The 25,074-nt window shown below is 38.2% G+C and overlaps 1 protein-coding gene across 11 annotated transcripts in view; it reads right to left on the bottom strand.

Annotated features, from left to right (window-relative positions):
• cadps2 (calcium dependent secretion activator 2) overlaps positions 1-25,074 on the bottom strand; it is a 307,122-nt gene that overhangs the window by 96,858 nt on the left and 185,190 nt on the right. For all 11 annotated transcript variants that reach the window (XM_062982339.1, XM_062982340.1, XM_062982338.1 and 8 more), the window contains exons 12-15: positions 20,953-21,089; positions 16,435-16,622; positions 2,237-2,338; positions 505-568 (exon numbers count right to left, since the gene is read on the bottom strand). In XM_062982339.1, the coding sequence (XP_062838409.1) occupies positions 505-568; positions 2,237-2,338; positions 16,435-16,622; positions 20,953-21,089 (491 nt within the window). The remainder of the gene's footprint in view (positions 1-504; positions 569-2,236; positions 2,339-16,434; positions 16,623-20,952; positions 21,090-25,074) is intronic.

Below are 25,074 nucleotides of genomic sequence, written 5' to 3'. Positions count from 1 at the left end.
ATGTTGCTAATAAATAAATAAATTTTCCCACCAGTGTTACAGAATGGAGGCTATTCGTCCCATCAGTTCCTGCAGAGTTCTGGGAAATGTAGTTTAGGGAAGTCAAGAATCTCTGTCTGAGAATTCTGAATGCTCCACCCTGAATTACATTTCCCATAATTTACAGGAGCAACTCAGAAAATAGGCAGATGATAGCCTCCGTTCTATAATGCTGGTGGAAAACGTCATCACTGGGTTAAAAATCATAGATTAAACATATTTACAGACAAACTCTACTCAGCCGATTCTCTATAATGTAAGTTATTCACATATATTTTGCCAGATTTGCAAGCCACCGTGAGTCCCCTTAGGTGAGAAAGGTGGGATAGAAATGATGGAAATAAATAAACAAATAACCACAAAACATTGAATTCAAATATCAAGTTAGTGGCAGAGGAGGGATACATATGCTTTAGCTCACTGTAGCATGCATATCAGAAATATTAAAATAAAAGAAAGACATACCCTTTCAAGTAATGAAAGTGTAGCTCTTAAAGCTCCTTCAGGACGTCCAAAGGGAAAACAATACCTTAAAGAAGGTAAGAAGAAAAGTTTATTTACTAAATGTCCAACCATGTGAAAACCATTTGATATATTTATTACTTTAATTACATTTTGTAGAAGCAGTTACATACAGTTGTTTGCAAAAACACGTTTACAATAGGGCTGCAATGCTTAATGTGTTAGACTAGTAAATCTGGGAGTTTATTGGAGCACAATCAAACAGTAGTTTGGGGGGCAAAGAAGAGTTCCCCAGTCTCATGTCTTCCAAACTCTTATGATTTCAGTCCAGGAGGTTGGTGGATATATGAACATCAATTCATAAATATTGAATTAGACTGTAAAAAAGTCAATTTACATTGCTATAGCCAGCTTCAAATATTGCCCAATTAGCGAAAGCCAAGGGCTCATTTACATTACAGAATTATAGTGTTATTATTTTAACTGTCAGTGTCCTGTTCTATAGAGTTTGGCAATTTAGGAAGGGGTATTTACTATTCTGAGTCAGAGTGCAAATATTTTCACATAAAAATACATATGGAAAAGTCACAAGTTTTTAATAAAAACAATATAAGTCAAATTAGTCAGTGACAGAACCTGGAGGGATCATAAGCCAGAAAATAGTAAACTTTTGCCTATGTGGCTTTGCCTCTGCATATGCCCCTCCCTTCCTGTGAGCTGGTGCCTTTCTCCAGAAAGTTCCAAGGAGAGAAGAAAGCTCAGAGTAAACAAGTTAGGTCATTGGTATCACTTGTGCCAAAGTAGGTGGGGAAGGTGAGGAAGACCCTCAGCCATTGGTCAAGTTTAGAAAAGCCAAAGGTATATATTCTTTGTTTGCTGCGACATGCTTTGGCGATGGCCATTTGCATAGTACAGACCCATTAAAATGGGTGCCTAGGGCTGTTTACCTTATCATAGCTGTGATAACAATAAAAGGCTTGTTTTATTGCTCTCTTGGAATCCTCTCCTTTACTTCCTCTCTGAATGCGCTGGACGAACAAGGGCAGTCCCTAACAAACCATGGGGATTAATAGCATTCTAGGAAGAGCTGACAATATGATTATTGGAATGACTGCTGAATACCTGATTCCCACACAATAGGAGGTCAGCATATACACAAGAACACATTTGCCAAAATGTACTTTAGAGTGCTCAATAGGGTAGAGTTAGGTAGAGTACTATAAAGTTGGAGGATATTGGACAAACGGATTTTAAGCATATGTTTATGTTTTATATTTTATACTGTATTTAATTGGTTGTAATATATTTTTATATGTTGTTGTTTTTAATGATGTATCGGCATCGAATTGTTGCCAATTGTACGCCGCCCTGAGTCCCTTCGGGTGAGAAGGGTGGGACAGAAATATTGGAAATAAATAAATAAATAAATAAATATATCCCCCTTGGCAGACTGCTTTTGGAGTGACTCTTCTACCTGTTGACATAGGAGTGTAGATTGGGTTTAAATACTTCCAGGCTGCCTTCAAAATTTAAAATTGATTGAATTCAGATGTAGTTTGAAGAGTTAGAATAAAATGAATACATAATATTTTATAAAAAGGAGTTTAGGAAATATACCTATGCAAAAGCAATCACTTACTTTATTAAAAAGTGAATACTAGTCTTTCAGTCCTTATTGCTATCTTGTTTTCTCTTATTATCATGTATGACAGATTGGTACAATGAAAATACTCACCTAAAATGACTTATCTGATTTTCCAAAAGGGAGGAAAGTCTTTCCTTAATATCTTCAAATCTCTCTTTCTCTTCAAGTGTCACAGTTCCAATTCCATCAGGCCTGAAATTTGTAGATTTAAACACACACGTTTTCCCTCTTCCCTCAAAGTGTAATAAACAACAACAAATATGCTTGTTGAAGTACAGATATAGCATTTGCACGAACCCTCTGAAATACAGTTACCATTCACAGGATGCTAGTTATATTTTTTACAACTCACCCAGCATCAAAAGGAATGATAGAAACAAATCCTGAACAGAATTAACATTCACTTCCACAAGACATAAACCACCCTGGTAGCCTTTTGAAATGAATGTTGTGACAAAAGAGCTAAATTAAATAAACTTATTGTTGTAGCCCATTCATATAAGGTAAGATGCAATAATTGAATACAATCAATACATTGTCAAGATGAGAAAAATAATATCTCTGCAAACAGGGAAAATAAAATATTCCACAACTTGAAAAACAGAAGTAGGTAAGAGGAACTAATGCAGTAACTCCCTGACCTCAAACTATTCCTCAATTCCCACTCAAGATTCCCATGCAATGAACACAGGGGAGCATTACAGCAGTTTGATGCCACTTGAGCTGTCATGTTTCCATCCCTTAGAATTCCAGGAATTTGCAGTAGATTAAGATTCTCACTATCTCAACAAACTCCAAATGTCAAAATTTTGTAAAAAGGAGCTGTATCAATTAAAGAGTTATCAGACTCCCACAGCTGTGTGCAGTAGAGATACACATGTGGCCAAGGTACAGCTACAGAGTTTTCTGCAGTATGTACATGTGATGTTAAATTTAGAAAAACAGCAATACTATTAATACAGCTGTAGTTTTGAATTTATTTGATTTTTCATGGATTTGATTTAAATGTTCTCTCTTGGTATCTCTAAGTCCTTCAGTGTGGCTCTATGGGCAACCTTCTCCACCATTTCATCACACTTACAGTCCTCCCCTCCCCCATTTTACTGGGAGCCACTGTAAATTTCCTAGGAGTCACGGCTGCCATCAGATGACTTCCAGTCATCACTCCTGTTCCCCTGTCACAGAACTACAGAGCAATTGTGAAATTGGGCAGATCTGTAATCACACGGAGAAGTTGTGAATTTAGCCAAAATAGCGCTAAGGACCCCCCTTTTTTGGCTCAAAACGACTTGTGAGGGGTGTTCATGACAGTCTCTGTTCTGTTTCAGAGCTTGCCATGGTGAAAAGTGGTGGTCTGATGGGTTGTCCTTAGCAGCTAGCTGTCATCTCTCTTTACAGACGTGCATAATAACACCTTCTCTTCACAAATTTCTTAAAAAACCTAATGACAGAAATAGCGTAATAGAGGCATTGTAGAACAGAGAACAGGCAGCTTTCCTTTGCTGGTTTGTTCTTTTTTTAAAAAAATAGTTTTTATTGAATTTAATTTTTTTCATACAATAATTACTTTTATCACATAGCAGATATTTAATGTATCATACAATACTTGCATCATTCTTTTATATCTAATGTTGATTTATATCTACTACATCGTTAACATTTGTCCATCTATATTTCTTCACCACTGTGTATCCCCCCTCCTACCCCAAGTCACTTCTTATGCATTGTCTAACCAAAATCTCATTTCTTCCTGAGGCAGTAGCCCTCCATCCCTTTTTTGGAGTCCTTTCTCGATAAATTTCCCCCATACATCCTCAAAATCATTTTTTCCATATCCCTCTTTTAACTTTTAATTTGCATGTTATCTTATCATTTATTGCCCATTTCCATACTTCCTTATACCATTCTTCAATCTATACATCTATTACTTTTCTCCAGTTCCTCGCTATAAGCAGTCTTGCTATTGTCAATAAATTTATTATTGCTTCTTTTTCTTTTTTATCCATCTTATTGTTATTATAAATTGATAATAATGCAATACCAGGGCTTCTTTCCAATTTGATGTTAATTATATCCTCTAGCTCATTAAATATTTTATACCAAAATTTCCTTACATATTTACAATGCCACCACATATGTATATATGTTCCCACTTCCTGACAGCCTCTCCAGCAATTTTTGGATAGTTTTTATTAATATTTGACATTTTTAATGGCATTAAATACCATTTCCAAATTATCTTATAATAATTTTCTTTAACTCTTGTTGATAAATTTTTCAAGTGCCTTTGTTTCCACAATTGCGACCATTCCATTTCATTTATTTTCATCTCTAACTCCTCCTCCCATATTTCCTTAAGACTGGTATTTTCTCTCTCTCCTTCTTTTATTCCACCCATTATTCTATAGATTCTACCAGTTACACCTTTCCTTTGCTGGTTTGTTTTAATTATAATTTTGTACTTTGCAGAGAGCTGTAATCCCCGTTTATAGAAATGCATGAATACTCTTTCCTGTGAAAATAGCTGTTTAAAACAGCATCCCTGTTTCAAGGTTCTAATGGGTTTTGATGCAGAACAATTGGATTCCATGGAAAGCCATGGTTTAAAACAGTATCCCTGTCTCAAGGGTCCAATGGGTTTAAATACAGAACTATTGCATCCCATGGAAACCAATGGTTTTAAAAAGCATCCCTGTCTCAAGGGTAGAATGTCTCGGAGCCTCCGGTGGCCCAGTGTGTTAAAGCGCTGAGCTGCTGAACTTGCAGACCAAAAGGTCCCAGGTTCAAATCCGGGGAGCGGAGTGAGCGCCAGCTGTTAAGCTCCAGCTTCTGCCAACTTAGCAGTTCGAAAACATGCAAATGTGAGTAGATCAATAGGTACAGCTCCAGCGGGAAGGTAAAGGCGTTCCATGCAGTCATGCCAGCCACATGACCTTGGAGGTGTCTACAGACAACGCCGGCTCTTCAGCTTAGAAATGGAGATGAGCACCAACTCCCAGAATCGGACACGACTGGACTTAACGTCAGGGGAAACCTTTACCTTTTTTTACCTCAAGGGTAGAACGAGTTTAGATGCAGAACAATTGGATCCCATTGAAAGGGATTCTGGCAGATTTACATGAAGAAAAAAGCTGGGGCAGAGACTTATTGCCTATGTTGATGAGGAAGATAGTGGGCATCTACAGGGAAGCACTAAGTCAGATGAAAGGAGAATGAATGAAAATGAGCGAGGGAGGACTGGAAGGTAAGATCAGCTCCTGATTCCTCTCTTTACTTAACTAAATGATGCCTTTCAATACTGCCGTCTGATAAGATCCTTAGTCATGTCGGAGGGTTCTAGAGAGAATACTTTTTAAAGAATTTCTGTGTCCTCCAAAGGAATTTTAGGTCTAGCTGGAAGATTTAGAAATTCCTAGAGAAGCGTACACTTAGGTTAAAAAAAACCTTTCTTTGTTCATGTTGTTTTCAATTTCACAATGGTCTTATGCCCCTAACCCCAATGCAGTGGTTGTCAACCTGGGTCCCCATATGTTTTTGGCCTTCAACTTTCAGAAATCCTAACAGCTGGTAAACTGGCTGGGATTTCTGGGAGTTGTAGGCCAAAAACATCTGGGGACCCCAAGTTGAGAGCCACTGCCCTAATGAATGTGGAAGACATCCTGTACTATCAAATTGGTCAGGAACCTTGGGCAAATGGAATACTGTCTAACTGATTTTGAAGCAAAGGAGATGCCATCTGAGATAATGAAGACTACCACTTGGTCACAACATGTTTTGCTGCACCAGTAGGCACACAGCCGTTTCTTCTCTTCTCTTGGATAATTCCTACTTGTGACCTGTCAGGTGAGGGAGCCGAACATATTCTTTCTCATTTTTAAAAATAATTTTGAGGACAGCAATATAATCTGACATAGCAAAGATATGTACATCAACACTCTTTTTCATAAATGTAAAGTGAAAGGATGTGTAATTTTTCTGCTCTCTTCCAATGAATGCCATGACACTTTACCTCAGAGTTCTGACAGATAGAACGTGCTAAGATTTGGGTAAATTTCTCTGTGTGATTTGATTGTCAGGAGAGATTGCACTCTGCAGCAAGAAAGCAAATACCTCTGTCATATTAAACATTGCTGGGGCATGTCACATGCGTGACAGGAAAGAGCCAGGGGTCCTGGTAGTGACAAGTGAGAAAGGTGAGCTAGGCGAATGTCACCATCTGTCAACCTGTACTAAGAGGAGAATTGCTACATTCATACAAAAGACCTCCTGACTCCTCATGTCACCATCTCAGTTTGTTGTCATACAAAACTCCATTGACAACACCTAGTATTTTAGAAGACATTGATCCATTTGCACTGGCGACACAGCGTTCTACCCTGAGTGCTATCCAGAAAGTGAACTCAGCTATGGAGGAAAGGAAATGCAATCTTCCAATCAGTTTTATGGAACCAGATAAACAAGTACATGAAGAAACATATTCTGTAATGAGAGATGTAAGGCTTAGAATCATTTTTCTAATGATAAACAGTGGGAAGTCAAGCTTTGAGAACCTGTCAGAAATATTGTAAATAATAATAATAATAATAATAATAATAATAATAATAATAATAATAACAACAACAACTTTATTTATATCTTGTCCCATCTTCTCTCTGGGGACTCTGGGTGGCTCACAAAATAATGGTAACCATATTGAAAAACACCCCTTTTCAATAAAGTAATTCATTGAATCTGATACCTCCAGCTGATATACGAGTATGTGTAAAAAAGAAAATACATTCTTATTCACTTTTTAGGTTCTTTCCCTCAACAAGAGCACATGTTGCTACATTTTATTAATAACTAACAGTAAAATCTAATGGATTTCTATAGAGCTTACTTGCAAGTAAGTGCTATGTATCTTCAAGTACAGCTAGGACTGCAACTAAAACTGAAAAATTAATGATAAAATGTTTAATCTGTTGACTGGTACAGAATGTTTTACACTACTGTATTTTTAAAAAGCAGTGAAATTGAGACTTAAGACAACATAGCCACAGAAAGATCCATCTCACAATTAAGCAGGACTACATGTCAAATGAATGCAAGTGGAAATAAATAAAACATTCAGTCTTGAGGGAGAATAGCTTTTTATCTGCTTCTGAAGCAGGGAATTCTGGCAATCTGAACAGCAGTTAGTTATGAGAATATTTGTATAGTGTTCCCACACTTATCGCTGGGGTTAGGTTCCAGGACCACCCACAATAAGTGAAAATCTGTGAAGTGGGGACGCTATGTTTATTTTAATATTTATACATTATTTTAGTATTTATACACTATTTTAAGTCTTTATCAATAAATCATGTGTTGATAAATCACCTCCTTCTCCTCCCGTTGCCGCTTGAGCTCCTTTTCTCTCCCTTTGGCTTCTCCTTCCTCCTTCCCTTAGGCTGAAAATTGTAAATTTTTATTATTTAAAATAGTCTTTTAAAGTTTATTGAAAAATAGCAAAACCGCAAATCCGCGAAAAGCGAACCGCGAAGTAGTGAGGGAACACTGTACAGGGAGACTGACTTAATGTCTTAAAACCTACAGGCAATTTGCCTACTCTAGTTCAAAACAGTTTTAGTTTACAGGACTTGCACAATTTTATGAAATAAATGTTTAAAAATATAACATGAACAATTACTCCATGATAAAAAGGTGTCTCTCAGGTTTTAAAATCTCTCTCTCTCTCTCTCTCTCTCTCTCTCTCTCTCACACACACACACACACACACACACACACACACTATTTTGCATTAGATTCTAGCATAGATGTTCTTTGCCTGATTGTGAGAAATTGTTCCTTAATTTTATAGCGGGAGGAGAAATTTCTTTATGAATGAAAAAAAAGGCTAGCCTCTCCATCAACAGTGTTGATAACTCCTCACTCATCACCCAATGTTGAGTATTTGCTTTTTTTAACCTTCCCCCAGGCTATTCCTAAAACTACAAGGCAGGTTCAGCAACAATTTTGTAATCTATGCAGATTGTAGGAGCTATATAACATCATCCTTGAGTATGGTGGTAGAGAAAGGTATTGTAGCTGTTATCAGTGGACCCTTAATATCTCCAAGGTTTATGGAAAATGGCAAAATTAAGCTTTACTCTTTGGATATTGATGACTTGAATGTTTTCAATCTATGCATGAAAGCTGACTGCATAGACTATTTTAGTGGAAAAATAAACATGAAATGCTTTGCTTCTTCTTCTTCTAAAGAACTTTTCGCAGCAAAACTGTTGAAGAAGCATGTCAAGGGCTATCTCATCCAGCATTCTGGATTTACAATGGACAATCTAGCTCGTCATTTTTGTAGCAGTGAAAATGTCACAAAAATTGTCCACGGCTGACTTTATCATAAAGCTATATTTCTTCACATCTTGGTTTCTAAACTATAAAATAGTTTGAGTACATACAAATCACAGCATTAGAGAAGATACGATAATTTTAACTAATGTGCAATAAACGGGATGTATTCATCAAATAGAATCAAATTTTACATGAAGAAGAAGAACTGTGTAAATACTCTCAGGCTAGGCAGAGTATTTAGAAAGTGCATCAGACAGAGGGTTTCCTTCACTCACATAACATTCTAGGTTAAATTATGTTCAGTGAAACATCACATACATTATCAGTCGTACTTGCAAATATACTGGGGAGACACAGAAAACCAGGTTTATCTGGGTTGACCCTATTTTTTAAATGTAGTAATACTTCCTCAATGGAACAAACTGCGTAGTACATGTATCCAACTCTTATTACTGCTAAAAGGAGAACAAAGGAAAACAAAGTGGAAAGAGAACCAACACAGCAAGGAATTGTCAAGATTTATGGACTGTAAAGAATCCATGTGCACAATATGCATTGTTTATCTGCCCCTCCCCCCCCCCCCCCCACTCAAAATCAGGTATGTCAGGCATGAGACTCCTTCAAGGCCAACATTGGATGCCATGTTTTTCAAAATCTAAAATATATTTTCAGATGCAATTGTTAACAGCTAGAAAAAAAGTACAGCAACATATGGTAGTCATGCATGATAATCACTCCATTTCTTCACAATATAGATATATTCATCTTTAGAAAGGCAATTCTTCTTTGTCTTCTGGCATTTCCTTTATATGACAGTCAAGTATCATACAGTTCAACAGCTATAGTTTCTGTTCTTTTCTCCCCAGAAAAGATAATTTAAAAAATAATAAAGGATGAAATGACAACATTTGTGGTAACAGGCTGATTTGATTCCATGAGGTGGTTTTCAGTTTTATTATCCATTTGAAGATTGTTCAATACATCAACTTCTTCCAAAGAGAAGGGTTGATACACCAACCCAGAAGGGGGGATGCTCTTTGTCAATTCAACCTGCTGCTCAGCAGGGGGGAAAAGTCACTTTGCACTTAGTGTATTTCCCAGCAACATCATTTCAGAAAGAGAGGGACAAAATGTGAAGTCGCAGCATGAAAACCAGATACCAGATGAGATGATGAGGAAGAAAACAATAGCTCTTTTTCTGTATTTTGTATCTTCACTTAACCTCCACTGCTATTGTTGAGGCTGTCAAGACTAGACTGTATTTACATAATTATGCCATTGCATGCATATTTGAATTTTACAAACCAATGACTAAAGGCAGCAGTAAGAAACTATGTTAACTCTACTATCTCTAAACAGTGATCATATTTAAGATGGATAGATGGAGATCTACAGAAATAGATACAGATATGGGGGAAAGGGTTGAGTTGCGAGGGAGCTGTGGAATGTACCAAGGCCTATTAAGTCAGTGGAGAGACTGGCGCTCAAGGTGGATCACTGCCCCACTATTTGCTAAAGAATATACCTGTCAAAGGTAATCTCAAGTTTCCCTATCATGTCCGAAAATTCACAAAGCCATCAAAAGTAGAACTGTGCACTGACAGAATCTCTGTTGTGTGCGTTGCATAGCATTCCCTGTGTCAGGCTAGTTTGTAGTCCTAGATATTCCTGCCTTTGGCTCTCTTGACTGATATTCCATCTGTCTTAAGCTGATAAATTTCTCTTTCACCTTAAGTATCTGCTGACCTTTGGGAGGAAAATCTGGTCTTTCAGAGTAGATTTCCCTCTCCCTTGCACCACAAAAATCCTTTCTTGATCAGCAATCAAAACAACTTCTTCTTCTTCTTCTTCTTCTTCTTCTTCTTCTTCTTCTTCTTCTTCTTCTTCTTCTTCTTCATTCACACAGTCGTTTCCTACTGTTTGTGACCTCATGGACCAGTCCACGCCAGAGCTCCCTGTCGGCCGTCGCTGCCCCCAGTTCCTTCAAGTTCATGCCAGTCACTTCAAGGATACTGTCCATCCATCTTGCCCTTGGTCGGCCTCTCTTTCTTTTTCCTTCCATTTTCCCCAGCATCATGATCTTTTCCTGTCTTCTCATGATGTGGCCAAAATATTTCATCTTTGCCTCTAGTATCCTTCCCTCCAGTGAGCAGCTGGGCATTATTTCCTGGAGTATGGACTGGTTGGATCTTCTTGCGGTCCAAGGCACTCTTAGGACTTTCCTCCAGCACCAGAGTTCAAAAGTGTCTATCCTTCACTCAGCCTCCTTATGGTCCAGCTCTCGTATCCATAGGTTACTATGGGGAATACCATTGCTTTGACTATGCGGACCTTCTTTGCCAGTGTGATGTCTCTGCTTTTCACTATTTTATCGAGGTTGGCCATTGCTTTCCTCCCAAGAATTAAACGTCTTCTGATTTCCTGACTGCAGTCTGCATCTGCAGTGATCTTCGCACCTAGAAATATAACGTCTGTCACTGCCTCCACGTTTTCTCCCTCTATTTGCCAGTTATCAATAGGTGTGGTTGCCATGATCTTGGTTTTCTTGATGTTTAACTGCAGCCCGGCTTTTGCACTTTCTTCTTTCAGCTTGGTGATAAGGCTCCTGAGCTCCTCCTCACTTTCAGCCATCAGAGTGGTATCCTCTGCATACCTGAGGTTGTTAATGTTTCTTCCAGCAATTTTAACTCCAGCCTTGGATTCGTCAAGTCCTGCACGTCGCATGATGTGTTCTGCGTACAAGTTGAATAGGTAGTGTGAAAGTATGCAGCCCTGCCATACTCCTTTCCCAAACTTGAACCAGTCTGTTGTTCCGTGGTCTGTTCTTACTGTGGCTACTTGATCTTTATACAGATTTCTCAGGAGACAGACAAGGTGACTTGGTATCCCTATACCACCAAGAACATGCCACAGTTTATTATGGTCCATACAGTTGAAGGCTTTAGAATAGTCAATGAAGCAGAAATAGATGTTTTTCTGAAACTCCCTGGCTTCCTCCATTATCCAGCAGATATTGGCAATTTGGTCTCTCGTTCCTCTGCCTTTTCTAAACCAAGCTTGGACATCTGGCAACTCTCACTCCATGTATTGCTGGAGTCTTCCTTGCAGGATCTTAAGCATTACCTTACTGGCATGGGAGATAAGTGCCACTGTACTTGTTTGAGCATTCTTTAGCGTTTCACTTTTTTGGTATGGGGATATAAATTTATTTTTTCCAATCTGATGGCCATTCTTGTGTTTTCCATATTTGCTGGCATATGGCATGCATCACCTTGACAGCATCATCTTTCAAGATTTTAAACAATTCAGCTGGGATCCTGTCGTCTCCTGCTGCCTTGTTATTAGCAATGCTTCTTAAGGCCCATTCAACCTCACTCTTCAGGATGTCTGGTTCTAGTTCACTCACCACACCGTCAAAGCTATCCTCTAAATTATTATCCTTCCTATACAGATCTTCTGTATATTCTCGCCACCTTTTCTTGATCTCTTCAGCTTCTGTTAGGTCCCTGCCATCTTTGTTTTTGATCATGCCCATTTTTGCCTGAAATTTACCTCCAATGTTTCTGATCTTCTGGAAGAGGTCTCTTGTCTTTCCTACTCTATTGTCTTCTTCTACTTCCTTGCATTGCTTGTTTAAAAATAGTTCCTTGTCTCGCCTGGCTAGCCTCTGGAATTGTGCATTTAATTGGGCATAACTCCCCCATCACTGTTTCCTTTCACCTTCCTTCTTTCTTGGGCTACTTCCAGTGTCTCAGCAGACAACCATCTTATCTTCTTGGTTTTCTTTTTCTTTGGGATGTACTTTGTTGCCGCCTCCTGAACAATGTTGTGAACTTCTGTCCATAGTTCTTCTGGGACTCTATTTATTAAATCTAGTCCTTGAAATCACTTAAAACTCTGGAAGCAATGTAGGTAGTCCTAAGTCTTGGAAGAGCTGAATTTTTCCAGCCACTTATAGTTCTCTGAATTTGGGTCTGATCTCTGTTCTCAATTTCACAGGTATCATCCAAGCTTCCAACACTTGCTGCTCCTACAAACCTCCTGCTACTGATGCTTCGACCTCCATCTTCAATATTGATGTATATCTAGACCTGCCTGCCTGCCTCCTTATTTCTTACCAGATATATAATTTTCCATTTAAAGCCAGCTAAGGATGATTTATCCAGTATGACTGAAACAAATCCCACATTATCCACTTTGATCGGGAATATATGGCAGTGTGGATTCAGATAACCCAGTTCAAAGCAGATACTGTGGGATTTTCTGCCTTGATATTCTAGGTTATGGTTGTGTGGAAGGGCCTTTGGTTGGCCCAATTCACTTCAGAGGTATCACATGTGTCTCTCTTTAGTTTTGGGTTTGTAAAGTTCTTTGCTTTGTCAGCTAACTGAACCATCCTGCTACTTCTTCTCACCTATCATTCCTCATGTTCATTTTAGTCTTACATTTTAGTGTTAGCCTGATGGGTCTAACCTGTGAGTTGATATTAAAGGCAAATGCAAATTACTTGCTTTATGAAGCAGAAGCATAACTTGCTCTGTAATATACTATGCATTTGAAGGGTAGAAGGCCTTCTGTGGTCTTTGCCAGACTGGTAACAGGGCGATGATGGCCCACTTAACAGCAGAATACACTGCTCATCTCACACGACCAAACCATTTCATCAGTGGGCAATAAAGACCCTTTGTCTAGGTATTGCAGTCTTTCTCCTTGTCAGGCTGACTTAGAAAACTAAGATGTATAATCACATACATCAGCCTAGAACTTTGACCTATCCTACATTGTCTGCAAAATTCTTTTTTCCCCCCTCTGTAATGCTGGAGTTGAATGAGTGGATGTTATTATCTGTATCTGCGCAATCCTTCTGCTTCTGTCCTTGACTTACCTTTCTTCTCTCTCCTTTTCTCCCCATTTCTTTTTCTCTTATTTCAATATCTTAGTACCAACCAGACCCTCTCTTTACAACACTATTCTATTCTTTTATTTCTAAAACACTCATAATGCCACACAAACACGCCGGTTTGAATAGCTGGAATACATACAAAGTGCTCACCATCGTGGGGAAGGACGCGTTTTCCGAGATTTCTACACATTGCATACACTGTCGTCCTTCACTTAGGCTAATAAATAAAAGAAATATTTCTACCTTTCTTTTGAATTCTTGAAATCAGTTTTGGGCAATTATCAGTAGCAGCACAGTGAACATTAGTACCAACAGGTTCAAAGTGAGACAATAGGTAAGGCTTAGAGAGACAAGCTGTATGGAGTCAAGTTCCTTGCGAATATTTCTATGAATGTGTTGGGTGGTTCAGGAATTGGCATGGAAAGTATGCTTTTTATTGTTGCTGGCAAAGGCCTTGAGATTTTGCATTAAAAAGGGAGAAGAAAAGCCCATCTCCATTCACTGAATACAATTATTGTTAGAAAGGGAGAGGAATCTAGACATTCTGGTTTATCTGTGAAACTCATCTTGGCAAGCACGTCTTCTCTCATCCTTCCCAGTTTGAGTTCTAATTATAGGAGGTAATCAAGAACAAGATCCTGACAATATAGCCAGCGTTTCTAAACACCACAAGGCAGAATTGCCTGTTTGTGCAAACTGGCCAACTCTCCTTCATGTTAATTTATACTCCTAACCGTCAAAGTTCAAAAACACTTTTCTTCTTTAGGGATGTCCTTACATGTCCATAAAGGAGCAGTCAAAACCATCCAATAAATGTTGAATTGTCTTCTCAAATTCTTCATACATAAAGCATGCTCAAAGGAATCCAGGAAGGTACTAACATGTGAAAGGAAATTCTTTTGAAAACAAGGCACTGGCAAAATGGTACCAAGCTTGTTTTGAATTAATGGATCTCACAGATCACTGATGCAATTACTGGACCAAAGCTTCTCTATAATTCCACAGAAATATGCATGGCTGAATAAATATTCTTTTGGCCTTGATTCCTTATGCTAAGTTTCCTTTCAGACTGTCAATTTCACAAGATCCTATGACCCCATACACACATGTGTAGACAAGCAATAAAAAAGGAACAGGTGGGTGTATGTGTGGAATACACAGGTTGAGGGAGGGAGGGTGTTTCTATGCAGTAATGACCAAGAAACACATTATAGATTATAGCCTTGTCTATGGTCCCAAATTGGCAGTTCTACATTTATAGACTGTGGGTGCAAACTAATTACATGATACTGAAATGGGACTTGAGGGAGAGTGAGAAATGGCAGAAAACCCATGCACAGAATTCTCACCTACCAGTGACAACTTTGGAAGATTCCAGCGTACAGAGCAAAACAAGCAACACTTCAAGCTTAATGGCATTCACCAGCCATTTCCTGGTTTTGTTGACTGACTAGGACCACCAAGCATCATAGCTCATAATGAGTGAACTCTCTTTGGCTTGAAAACATAATTTAAATTAAATTATCAGGAGTGACTTGAGAAACTGCAAGTCGCTTCTGGTGTCTAAGAAGGTCTATAAAATGCCTAAGGAGTACACAGACCTAGATGAATAGATAAAAGATTTCCCACTAATTAGTCCTAAATTCATTCTCTCTCCCCCTCCCCCTCTCTGCTTGATTATGCAAATCCAAATCTGAATGAACAGGGTCGGAGGAATCGGGAGTGAGGGAGGCTGCATTGACTTCTCTACATGGGCTTGCTGAGACTCCTCATGTGCACAATGGAATGCGATACGCATGGAAGAGGTAGAGGGCAGAGTCCCTGTGATCGATCGTGTTTGATCTTGCCAAGGCCATCAAACTTGAGGTTGTTTGGGGCCTGGATGGTGGCAGGAAAGTTGATGGTGGGCGAGCCGCCTTCACGGGTCTAGCTGATTTTGAGACCTTTGACGCTGCTGAACTCCTCAAAGCAGCTACTGACAGCGCTGAGGTAGAAACGGCAGCAGAAGTTGATGGAGCCAAGGACTGTTGGTATAACAGTGCCTTTAGCCTGGCCACTCTTTTCAGTCTTGCTTGAGCCATGGAGGCTTGGCAATGGTGGCAGGAGCCAACCACATAGCTCTTGTCAAGGCAGAGCAAGTACTTGGCATGGCCATTGGAGTATGGCATCTTCGACACACAGTCAGTGCAACGCTTTGTTAACATCTCTACGAAGTTCTGAAGAGAGTTGTGCAGCAGGAAAAAAACTGGGGAACACGGAGCCAGGGCGTTCTTTGTGCCCTGCGGAAGAGTGGGTGGGGTTACCACCAAAATTTGGAAGATTACACCTTGGGAAGCTTTCCATTTGAGCCTGCGCAGGCACAGTAACTCCATATTATGTGCATTCACAGAGACCACAAAGAAAAAATGAATGTACTACTGGTTTCAAATCTCCCTCAAAGCAAAGTTCAGGACTAATTCTGTAAGTGGAATCAAGGGCAATATTTTAGAGCACTTCATTGGGATCTAGGATGCGTTCTGTGATGTGCTAAACACAATTATGTCTGGGTAGAGACCTTCAGAATCAAGTGTTTGTCACCCAGTTCCAGGGGGTTGCTAATGGAGGCAGTAGTATTGTGTATTGTTATAATAGATTTGCAGCTTTTTGGAAGGGACATCCACTTTCTAGATAGAGTCCACTAAGGTAACAAAGTGGCTCACTTGCATTCAATTGCTATGAATGCATTGTTTCCCTAACTGACTTCATCACATATTTATAGAAATGCATACATAAATCCACTTTATATTTTCTAATGTTCACAGGGAGACATGAAGCAAATAAGCCTGCTGAATAAAGCAAGAAATGGCCCTCAAATGCAAAACCTTCAGAATACTGGCATATTTAGACTGTGACCCCTTTTGTCTAAAAATGTGTTAGTGCACTTCAAAATCAACACAGATGTTTTATACAAATTGAACCCTTGATGCTCATTCATTTCTTTAAGTCTAAATATATTGCTCATCTCCCCTCATCACATAGACTAATAACTTTTGCTGCAGATCTGCATAATAAATACCTGTTGCCATGAACATGAGAAGCACAAAAGGCAAAGCTATAATGGAGCAAGGTTGGGTCAATGACAGCACCATTCTCTGAGTGTTCCATCAATTCATTGAGATAGCAGAGGTGACGATGGCAGCCTCTCACACCGTACCGAGAACAGTATTCATCCAACACGAAGACTTGGCCTGGGCTAAACCAACCCTGGATAAGATGAAGAGAAGGGTGGGAGGTATTTTAATAAAACTGGAATGTTCATTTTTGATGCATACTTTTGCAACTAAGATCATTCTGCAAAAACAAACAGTAATTTCAACTTTACAAGAATTACACAAACACTTCTCATTGTTATATTTTTGATAGATTTAAATCCAGACAACAAGGCAATTATATAACAGCTAGGTTACAATAGCAGGTAGACTAATAAGTGAAAATATTACAATGTTGTTGTTATTTTGCAGTAGTTCATCCATAATATTCCACAGCAAGGGTCTCTGAGATAGAAATCCATCCACACACCCTAAAAAATCGGCTTTCTTAGACTGTCTCAAACTAAATGAGTTCAAATAAATTATTTCTTAAAAAATCAGTATTCTTTCCTTCGTGAAAAATACTATAACGAGGGATGATTTTGAAACAATGCAACTCATAGAAGAGGAGAAGACATGAGGGTCACACATAGGACAAGAAAATAGAGCTGGGCAAAAGTGAAACTGGTTATTGACTTTGCCACAAAGGAGTGTGCATTTAACTGTTCCTCTGTCAATACCTACACCTAGAAACCAGTATATGTAGAATAGTAGTACATACCCAAAGGGGGTTAATCTTAGGAGGAAGTACATTTTAATAGAAAAAAAACTATACAAAATATTCACTGTTCCATTAATTGAAAAACATTTGTCAAACTTTCCTATTGACTTAAGTGCATTCAGATGTTTGCCAACAAGTATTAGTAGTAAACTGAAATGTCAGCAATTCAAAAATAAATCCTCCAGAGCCTTGGGGGAATGTAAAAAATACCTTTGAGGGGCCACATGTGGTCCATGGGCTCACTTTGCCCACCCCAATTTAGAGTCTACACAATTTATATCTACACTATGCACTCTACAAAGATCCAGAACTGAATTGGTAGCAGGTTTGGGTGGAATAAGAAGGAGGTTTAGAATTTAGTAGCAGTCAGGAAGACCTAGGGATGTTTAATGCATATACCCCTACTCAGCAAAGAGAAGTGCAATCACAGAAAGGCAAGGTGTAATGTAAATAACTGGAGATAGTGTTGTGGTTCTCTTCCTTTTTTGCTATCCTGAGAAGTATCCTAAATTGGAAGATAGCAATAGGTCCAGTGTTACCTAGTGAATCTCCTGGCAGAATCGAGATTTGATCCCACATTTCCCAATTTTAGCGCAGCCACTTCAACGTACATTAGGTTGGCTAGGACCTTTTGGTACCATATTCATTTTGATAGATAGTAATATGATACCTCCTGGGTTATGCAAAACTCTTCTTCGCAATAATTTCAAAAGGTATAGACAAGTTTACCATACTACTCATGGGTTTGACTGTCTAAAGTGTTTTTTTTAAATTGTTTATTTAGTAGAAAGATGGTCAAATGCTTAAGAAAATGAAAACCAAATTATTATCTTCAGTTTCTTCATTATATTTCCAACTTTTTTTTCTTTCATGAATACACTTTTGACCTGTCAACACAATAGAGTGTGTGGATTTTTATGATGTATCACTTTTGAAAAATGCATTTGCTCAGAAATGCCTCATGTCCATCAGAAAGTTCAAAGAAATTTAATATGACAAATACTTTTGAACAGAGGTTATGTTTATATCTAATTGTTCCACAGTAGGCTGGTTTTGTTTTGATGAGAAATATTGTGTGCAGTCTTCATTTAATTGCTGAAATGCACAAGCAGATTGAACCTGCTTGGTACAAATCATGAACAAATACATCCTCTGAATTCATCTCACAGAAAAACTAACTTTAATAAATTGATGCATCTGTAAGAACTCTTAACAAGGCCAATCTTTGAGATGAAGAACCATTCCTGTCCCTGTGAGAGAAAAAATATATGCATATCATTCAATACTTCCCTCCAAGTGCCATTGATGTGGTAAAACATTGGGTTGAACTGGCACTGTAAGTACTTTGGAAGAGGAAGATCCTAGGCTCAGTCCCTGAGATTTTCAGATTGAATCTTTAATGGAAACCTGGAAAGCTTCTGCTAGTCAATATAGACAAAATAGAACTAGATGGGCCAATGATCTCCAGTAGAGTCTCACTTATCCAAGCTAAATGGGCCGGCAGAACCTTGGATAAGCGAATATCTTGGATAATAAGGAGAGATTAAGGAAAAGCCTATTAAACATCAAATTAGGTTATGATTTTACAAATAAAGCACCAAAACATCATGTTATACAACAAATTTGACAGAAAAAGTAGTTCAATATGCAGTATGTTATGCTGTAATTACTGTATTTACAAATTTAGCACCAAAATATCACGATATATTGAAAACATTGACTACAAAAATGCCTTGGATAATCCAGAACCTTGGATAAGCGAGTGTTGGATAAGTGAGACTCTACTGTAGGTGCTTCCAATGGTTTATGCTTCCATAACGTATTAGTAACTTCCTCAAGACAAGCTAGGAAAGGGCAACACAGAGATACTGATTGTTGTCCTTGGATAAATATATACAGGTCTCCCATTCCCATAGTCATCACCATATCATGGCTGACTATTATTGTCTTCCAAAGGTAAAGTCCTTTGTTGGTTTTGGTTTGCTTGGAAGACGTCAATGTGAGCATTTGTTTTTATGTATGGTGATGGGATCATAGCAACCAACACACAATCTTTACAAAAAGAGGTTCTAATCCAATGGATACCACAACAATTGGTGGCCTCTTATCTATTGAAGCATGTTATCATCATGTTCTGCCACTGAGGACTTCCTCGGATTGTTCGATATAATTACACAAGCCACGAGGTAGCTGTGTTTTGCTGGCTGCATAGTGGCTTACTATGCTTTGTATGTCTTAATGTTTTGCAATATGGCTAGCCCTATATTACTGAGGAATTACCCACAATGAATATTAGTACTACATTTTATGGACTACATCTTAGGGCCCTTCCAGATAGGTCCTATATCCCAGGATCTGATCCCAGGTTTTCTGCCCGGTAATCTGGGATAAACAGAAAACCTGGGATCAGATCCTGGGATATAGGGCCTGTCTGGAAGGGCCCTAAGATTATTTTGACATGTTTTTCAAATATGGCTGACACAACCCAGACGCTTTTTAAAAAATGATTAAGTTGTCAACAGGGAAGGGGGAGGGGTGGGCGTGGGAAGGTAAAAGGGAATGGAAAAGAAAAAAGCATGGTAACTACGGTTATGTATATAAAATAACAACAACAACAATACTAAAAAGTGAAGGACATGCAGATGATGCAAGTACAATTGGCTATAAGCCAGTATTGTTAAACGTACATGCAATAGCAACTTAGAATTCATTGCTGCATAATGTGTAAAATCATAATTTGAAAATGTGAAATAGTACATCATAAATAAATAATATTTCAAATGGGAGATATGAGTGTCAAAGTGGAAAATTTACATTTCGCACAATGGTCCTCACATTGTATATCTTTCTTTCAACAAAATACAGATCTTTCAAGATACTCCACACCACTACTTTCTCAATGATTTGATTATTTATGTCAAACAATGCTTATGTATGCCATTAAAAATATAAATAGTTCTACTGAGTTTGGCCAACTGCATTAAATATATCCTACTACAAACAAAAAGACTATGCAGTCAGGGTAAATACTGATCACTGAGCAAAGCAAGCACAGTGAATAAGCTTTCATTAATTTGTAGTTTAATTTAGTTTTATTCCAATTAGACATTCTTTTATTGCAAACCCGACTCTTCTCCAACATCTTGTTTAACAAGTGAAGGAGCAATAGTAGTGAAATTTTAGACTACCTCTGGAGTGATACGTAATTTACCCAGGATTTAAGCCTACAAAGCTAACCTTGACTCAGCTGAATACAAGCGCAATAAATCTATTTGCCTTACTCCCCCTGTGGCTTTGATTCTATTCTTTGCATTTCTCTTCCCTTCCCAGTTCATGAAAGAGAAGAGAATTACAAGATAGATGACATAATGCTTGACATCTGGCGAGCTGCATTTGTACCTTAAAATGCCTGTACAGGTGTTAGTAAATCCTACCACAGAGGGTTCCATATTTATTAAAGCCTTCTGTTTTTATTCAGCCCTCCCTGGAGGGGCTGATAAACCATGGTTCAGAGTCAGTTTGAGTCTATTCTCTTCTCTATTGAGTGGCACAGCAGTAGCCTTCAAGTGTATAATTTTCAAATTTGAAGCCAATCGATTGAAATCCTTTATTCCAACCTCGCACACAGTTATTAAATGGGTCTGGAAGAAAAGACCACTTTGCAACAACTATTTCTCACTTTTCCCTCTCTCCGCATTTCTTTTATTCCAGCCTTTTTACTCACCAAACAAGAATAGGAATCATTCAATCGGTGATCCAAGGTCTGCCTCTGAAGTATTCTAAAGAGGGAAGCATGGTCAAACTTGCAGGGATTAGCAGAAATAAACTCATCCATGCCATGCTTCTGAGCACGCTCTGTATCTGATTGTAGGAGAGAACAGAAAATGCGTGGATGTAGATTGTTCCACTTGAAGCCTGGTTTCATGTTGAATTGGAGGATAATCTTATTCAGTCTCTCTCTTCCTTTCCACCACTCACTCACAATAAAGTTTAAGTAAATGGCAACAATTTAAAAACAACCATAGATGGAAGGAAAGTAAAAGAAACCCCTCTTTCATTTTCGGAGTAAAAGTTATTCCCCAAAGTACTGGACTGAACAATCTATTCAAATATTTTTCAAAAAATAAAACAAAAGCCCAAGCATTTATTCCAACAATGTGGATCTTATGCTCTGCCTCCAAAAAGATCCATTGTTTTTAAAACATATACATTTATTACGTAGGTGCCTGTTTTCACAAGACAGTAAGCTTGTCTCCTGAAGACAGAGCATTATAGCTGTTTAAAACATACAAACACAGCAGGTCTTGCTCATGGGCATTAAGACGCTGTTAATCACAGACCAAAATAGCAAGTATGGCTAGAAGCCCATTTCCCAAATGGCAAACTAGAGCAGAAATGAACACACGGGCTTGAGCAGGGTCATTTCCAGTCCTTTTCTTTTTACATGCGGCTTTTAATGAAACAAACATAATGTAGTAATGGCAAAGAGCTTTTTCAACCTTTCTGAACAGAGTAATGAAACTGGGAGCAATATTTCTTTGTGTAAACTATATGTAACATACTATCTTAAATGGCACTTCAATCAAAGGTCCAAATTTATTATTGTTCAGGGATTGCATCTTTCAACGCCTTTGAACCCCGCGGGTTTATCCAAAGACAAGCTCTAGTGATTGCTTTCATTAATGGTATTTTTTGTCAAAATCCTCAGTGTGAGTTGTCTACCAAGTATGGACAGAAAAAGCCTTACAGTGGCCAAAAGGACTAGTTATGCATTAGCACATTAGCTCACTTAGACTCCATACACAACACTGGGGTGAATAGTTTGCTATCAACTCAAAAATTGATTGAACCCTTACAATAAGGTTTTTGCTTCTCTTTGTTCCTTTAATTTCAAATATAGGTCTTCTTACGTACATAACTAGAAAAGATGCATCATAAATGTACTTTTGAAAAAACTGCATAGCACAAACCTAAAATTTCTATAGAAAAGGAGACAAAAGTTTATTGATTAAACCCAATTATAGAGTTAGGTTCATAATAAAACTCCATATTGATCTGTGGACATGATGCTAACATAATCAGTCACATTTAGAAATTTAGCCCCAGATCATATTGATCCATGTCAGATCCAACTTCCAGTTGTAGTTGCAGACAGAAGAATTATTTAATTCAAGCTGAAGGATCTACAGCATCACATCTTGAAAAGATGCACAAACTAATTCATATCATTTGGCTCCGTATTGTCAAAGCAAGAGTCACATCCATGTGACAGATTTCACCAAGGTAGATACAGAAAATAAACAGTCTGACAGTACATTGATGAGACGATCATCTGCAGAAACAGCAGTAGTGTATTTTTCCCTAGAGTTTATGAAGCAACACCATGTATGATTAAACACCCTTTAGGGTACAATCCTGAGCACAGTTAAATCTCACTGGAGTTTGACAAGAAATGAACGTATTAATAAAAGTATTGCCAGCTGAAAGGAAAAAAGAATTCATTTCATACAGAATTTACATGGCCCAAGCAACTCTAAATACAAGATAATGGCAACAAAAGGCAGAATTAAAAGCCTTAATTTCCAGTCACATGTTGATTAAACATTTTGAATACATTATTTATTAATTCCATGCTTCTAGAACTCTTCATGTTTTCAAATAATACAAAGAAAGCTTTTTATGATTTCTAAATTATTATTTTTTGTTTGAATACGGTATCTGCAATTATCCGATGTTATAGAGAAGTAAAAAAAGAGAGCAGTGCTCCTTTGTGCTTTCTTTCTCCATTTCAGGCAGATTAATTCAAGTAAGACATTTCAAAAGAATTTGTAACCTTCAGTTTTCATTATATTATTATGATGTTTTTATCTTTGGAAACCAGAGAATGGCAGACAAGCTTATAGCCCTATGAAAATTAGCATGTTTAAGCCTTGACTTTAAGTGTGTGGACGCCAGCATTTCTAACAGAGTTGAAATGACAGAAATTGTTTCTACATAAATTGGCTCTACACTGATGTGCTGGCACACCAGTGAAATAATTGGATTAAATGCAGTAATAGATGAACATCAACTGGAGTGCTATAAGGGGAGCAGAAAGAACCCTATTTTCAATCAGGATTTGCAATGTGTGCTGCTCAGTAAAAGCTGTAACTTTCACTGGAACCCTGCTGTTATGATAGTTAGTGGACTATTTCTAACAAAGCGAGTGCTATTTCCCTCCATTCTCCCCATAGCAGGCCAAAAAGAAGTGGAGCAAAGGGTTATCTATCAGAATACTCTATCAGAATGGAGAGTCTGCACTTGGCCGCAGCCTTGAAAGAGGAGTCTGAACCCGAGTGCTAAGACTCTCTTCTCTTGACACCCCACCCCAAAACATTGCTAGTATGATAGACCATGAAGTGGTTGCATGAAGTGGAAGGGAGGGCAAAGGTTTGATGAAATTCTCCGCAGAAATAACCAACAGCTATAGGAAAGCAGCTGAAAATACATGTCACAACTGAATGTGGAACAGGTTGGGCAGTATGACAAGAAACCTGGAGTTATTGTCAAGTGAGTCCACTGGTGCTTGCAATATTAAGCATGCATATCTCTTCTCATTTTTTTCTCCTGGGAGAATAGAGCCAAGGATCAAAACCTGTAAAATATTAAATATAGCTCCACATATATCCTCTTCAAGAAAATAATTTCAAAAACAGTTACACTAGTTATTTCCAGGTTCTATTCAGTCCTGGTATAAATTGATTTAGGCCTCATCTACACTTAGGCCTCATCTATACTGTCATATAATGCAGTGGATTGCATTATATAATCCAATGGAGTTAAACTGCATTCTGAAACTACATTATATAGCAGCGTAGGTGGGGCCTTAGAATGAGAATGTGATATGCATGATCTAATTCAATGCTCATTACTTCATCCAACTAGAACTACTATTTGGTCAAAGCTCCAAGAAACGTGGCTTTGTCATGCACAGTTAAGAAAAGTCAAGCTGGATCAGTCCAAAAAGCTTGTATGATCCACTTTCATATCCAAGTGGCCAGTCATTTACTTATAGGAAGCTTGCCAGCAAGACAGGAGCACAATTGCAACCTCCTTCTCATTTTACCTAGCAACTGTTATATTTAAGTACACAGCCCAGGATACTGGAGATGATATATTCCATCTTGACTAGCAGCCATTGAATTCCCTAACATCCATTAATTTGCGCAATTTCCCTTTAGAGCAGCTCAGTTTGGCAATCTGGTAGTTAGTTTCACTAGCTTCACTATGAATTGCATGAATGTTATATTAGTGTTTGCATGGGGTAATGTGTTTAATGTTGTGGAGAGAAGTTGGTGTGGAATCTACATTGGCCTGCTGTATTATCATGATGGTTGACTACTGTGATAAAATGGAAGTTCTTGATTCCTCCACTGGTTTTGGTATTCTCCTTAGGAAAAAGAAAAGACTGTGTTGCTGCTAGTCATAATGTATTTACCGGATTAAATGCTTTGTTGGCCATAATAACTCAATAAAATGATTACAGTCAAAAGAAGACTTCCTTGTGTTTTTGCTATGTCTCTTCAAGTTTACTTTTGACTTATAATGAGCCTATCACAAGGTTTTCTTGGCAAGATTAATCCAGAGAAGATTTGCCTTTGCCTTCTTCTAAGGCTGAGAAAGTATGCCTTGCCTTAGGTTGCCTTCTATGGCTGAACAGAGATCTGAACTGTCTTACACTCAGATTTACACTCAAACCCCTTCTAACACATTGGTTCACACTTTAGCCTACAGCTTCTACTTTGGTGCTATTTTTCACTACTTGCTTTTTCCTAAGCTTAATATCCTATCATTTTGGGATTTGGAG

The sequence above is a fragment of the Anolis carolinensis genome, chromosome 5, assembly GCF_035594765.1.
Source record: "Anolis carolinensis isolate JA03-04 chromosome 5, rAnoCar3.1.pri, whole genome shotgun sequence".
Classification (NCBI taxonomy): Eukaryota; Metazoa; Chordata; class Lepidosauria; order Squamata; family Dactyloidae; genus Anolis; species Anolis carolinensis.
The sequence above is the reverse complement of the archived record's forward strand: the minus strand, read 5'-3'. Positions and strand labels throughout refer to the sequence as shown.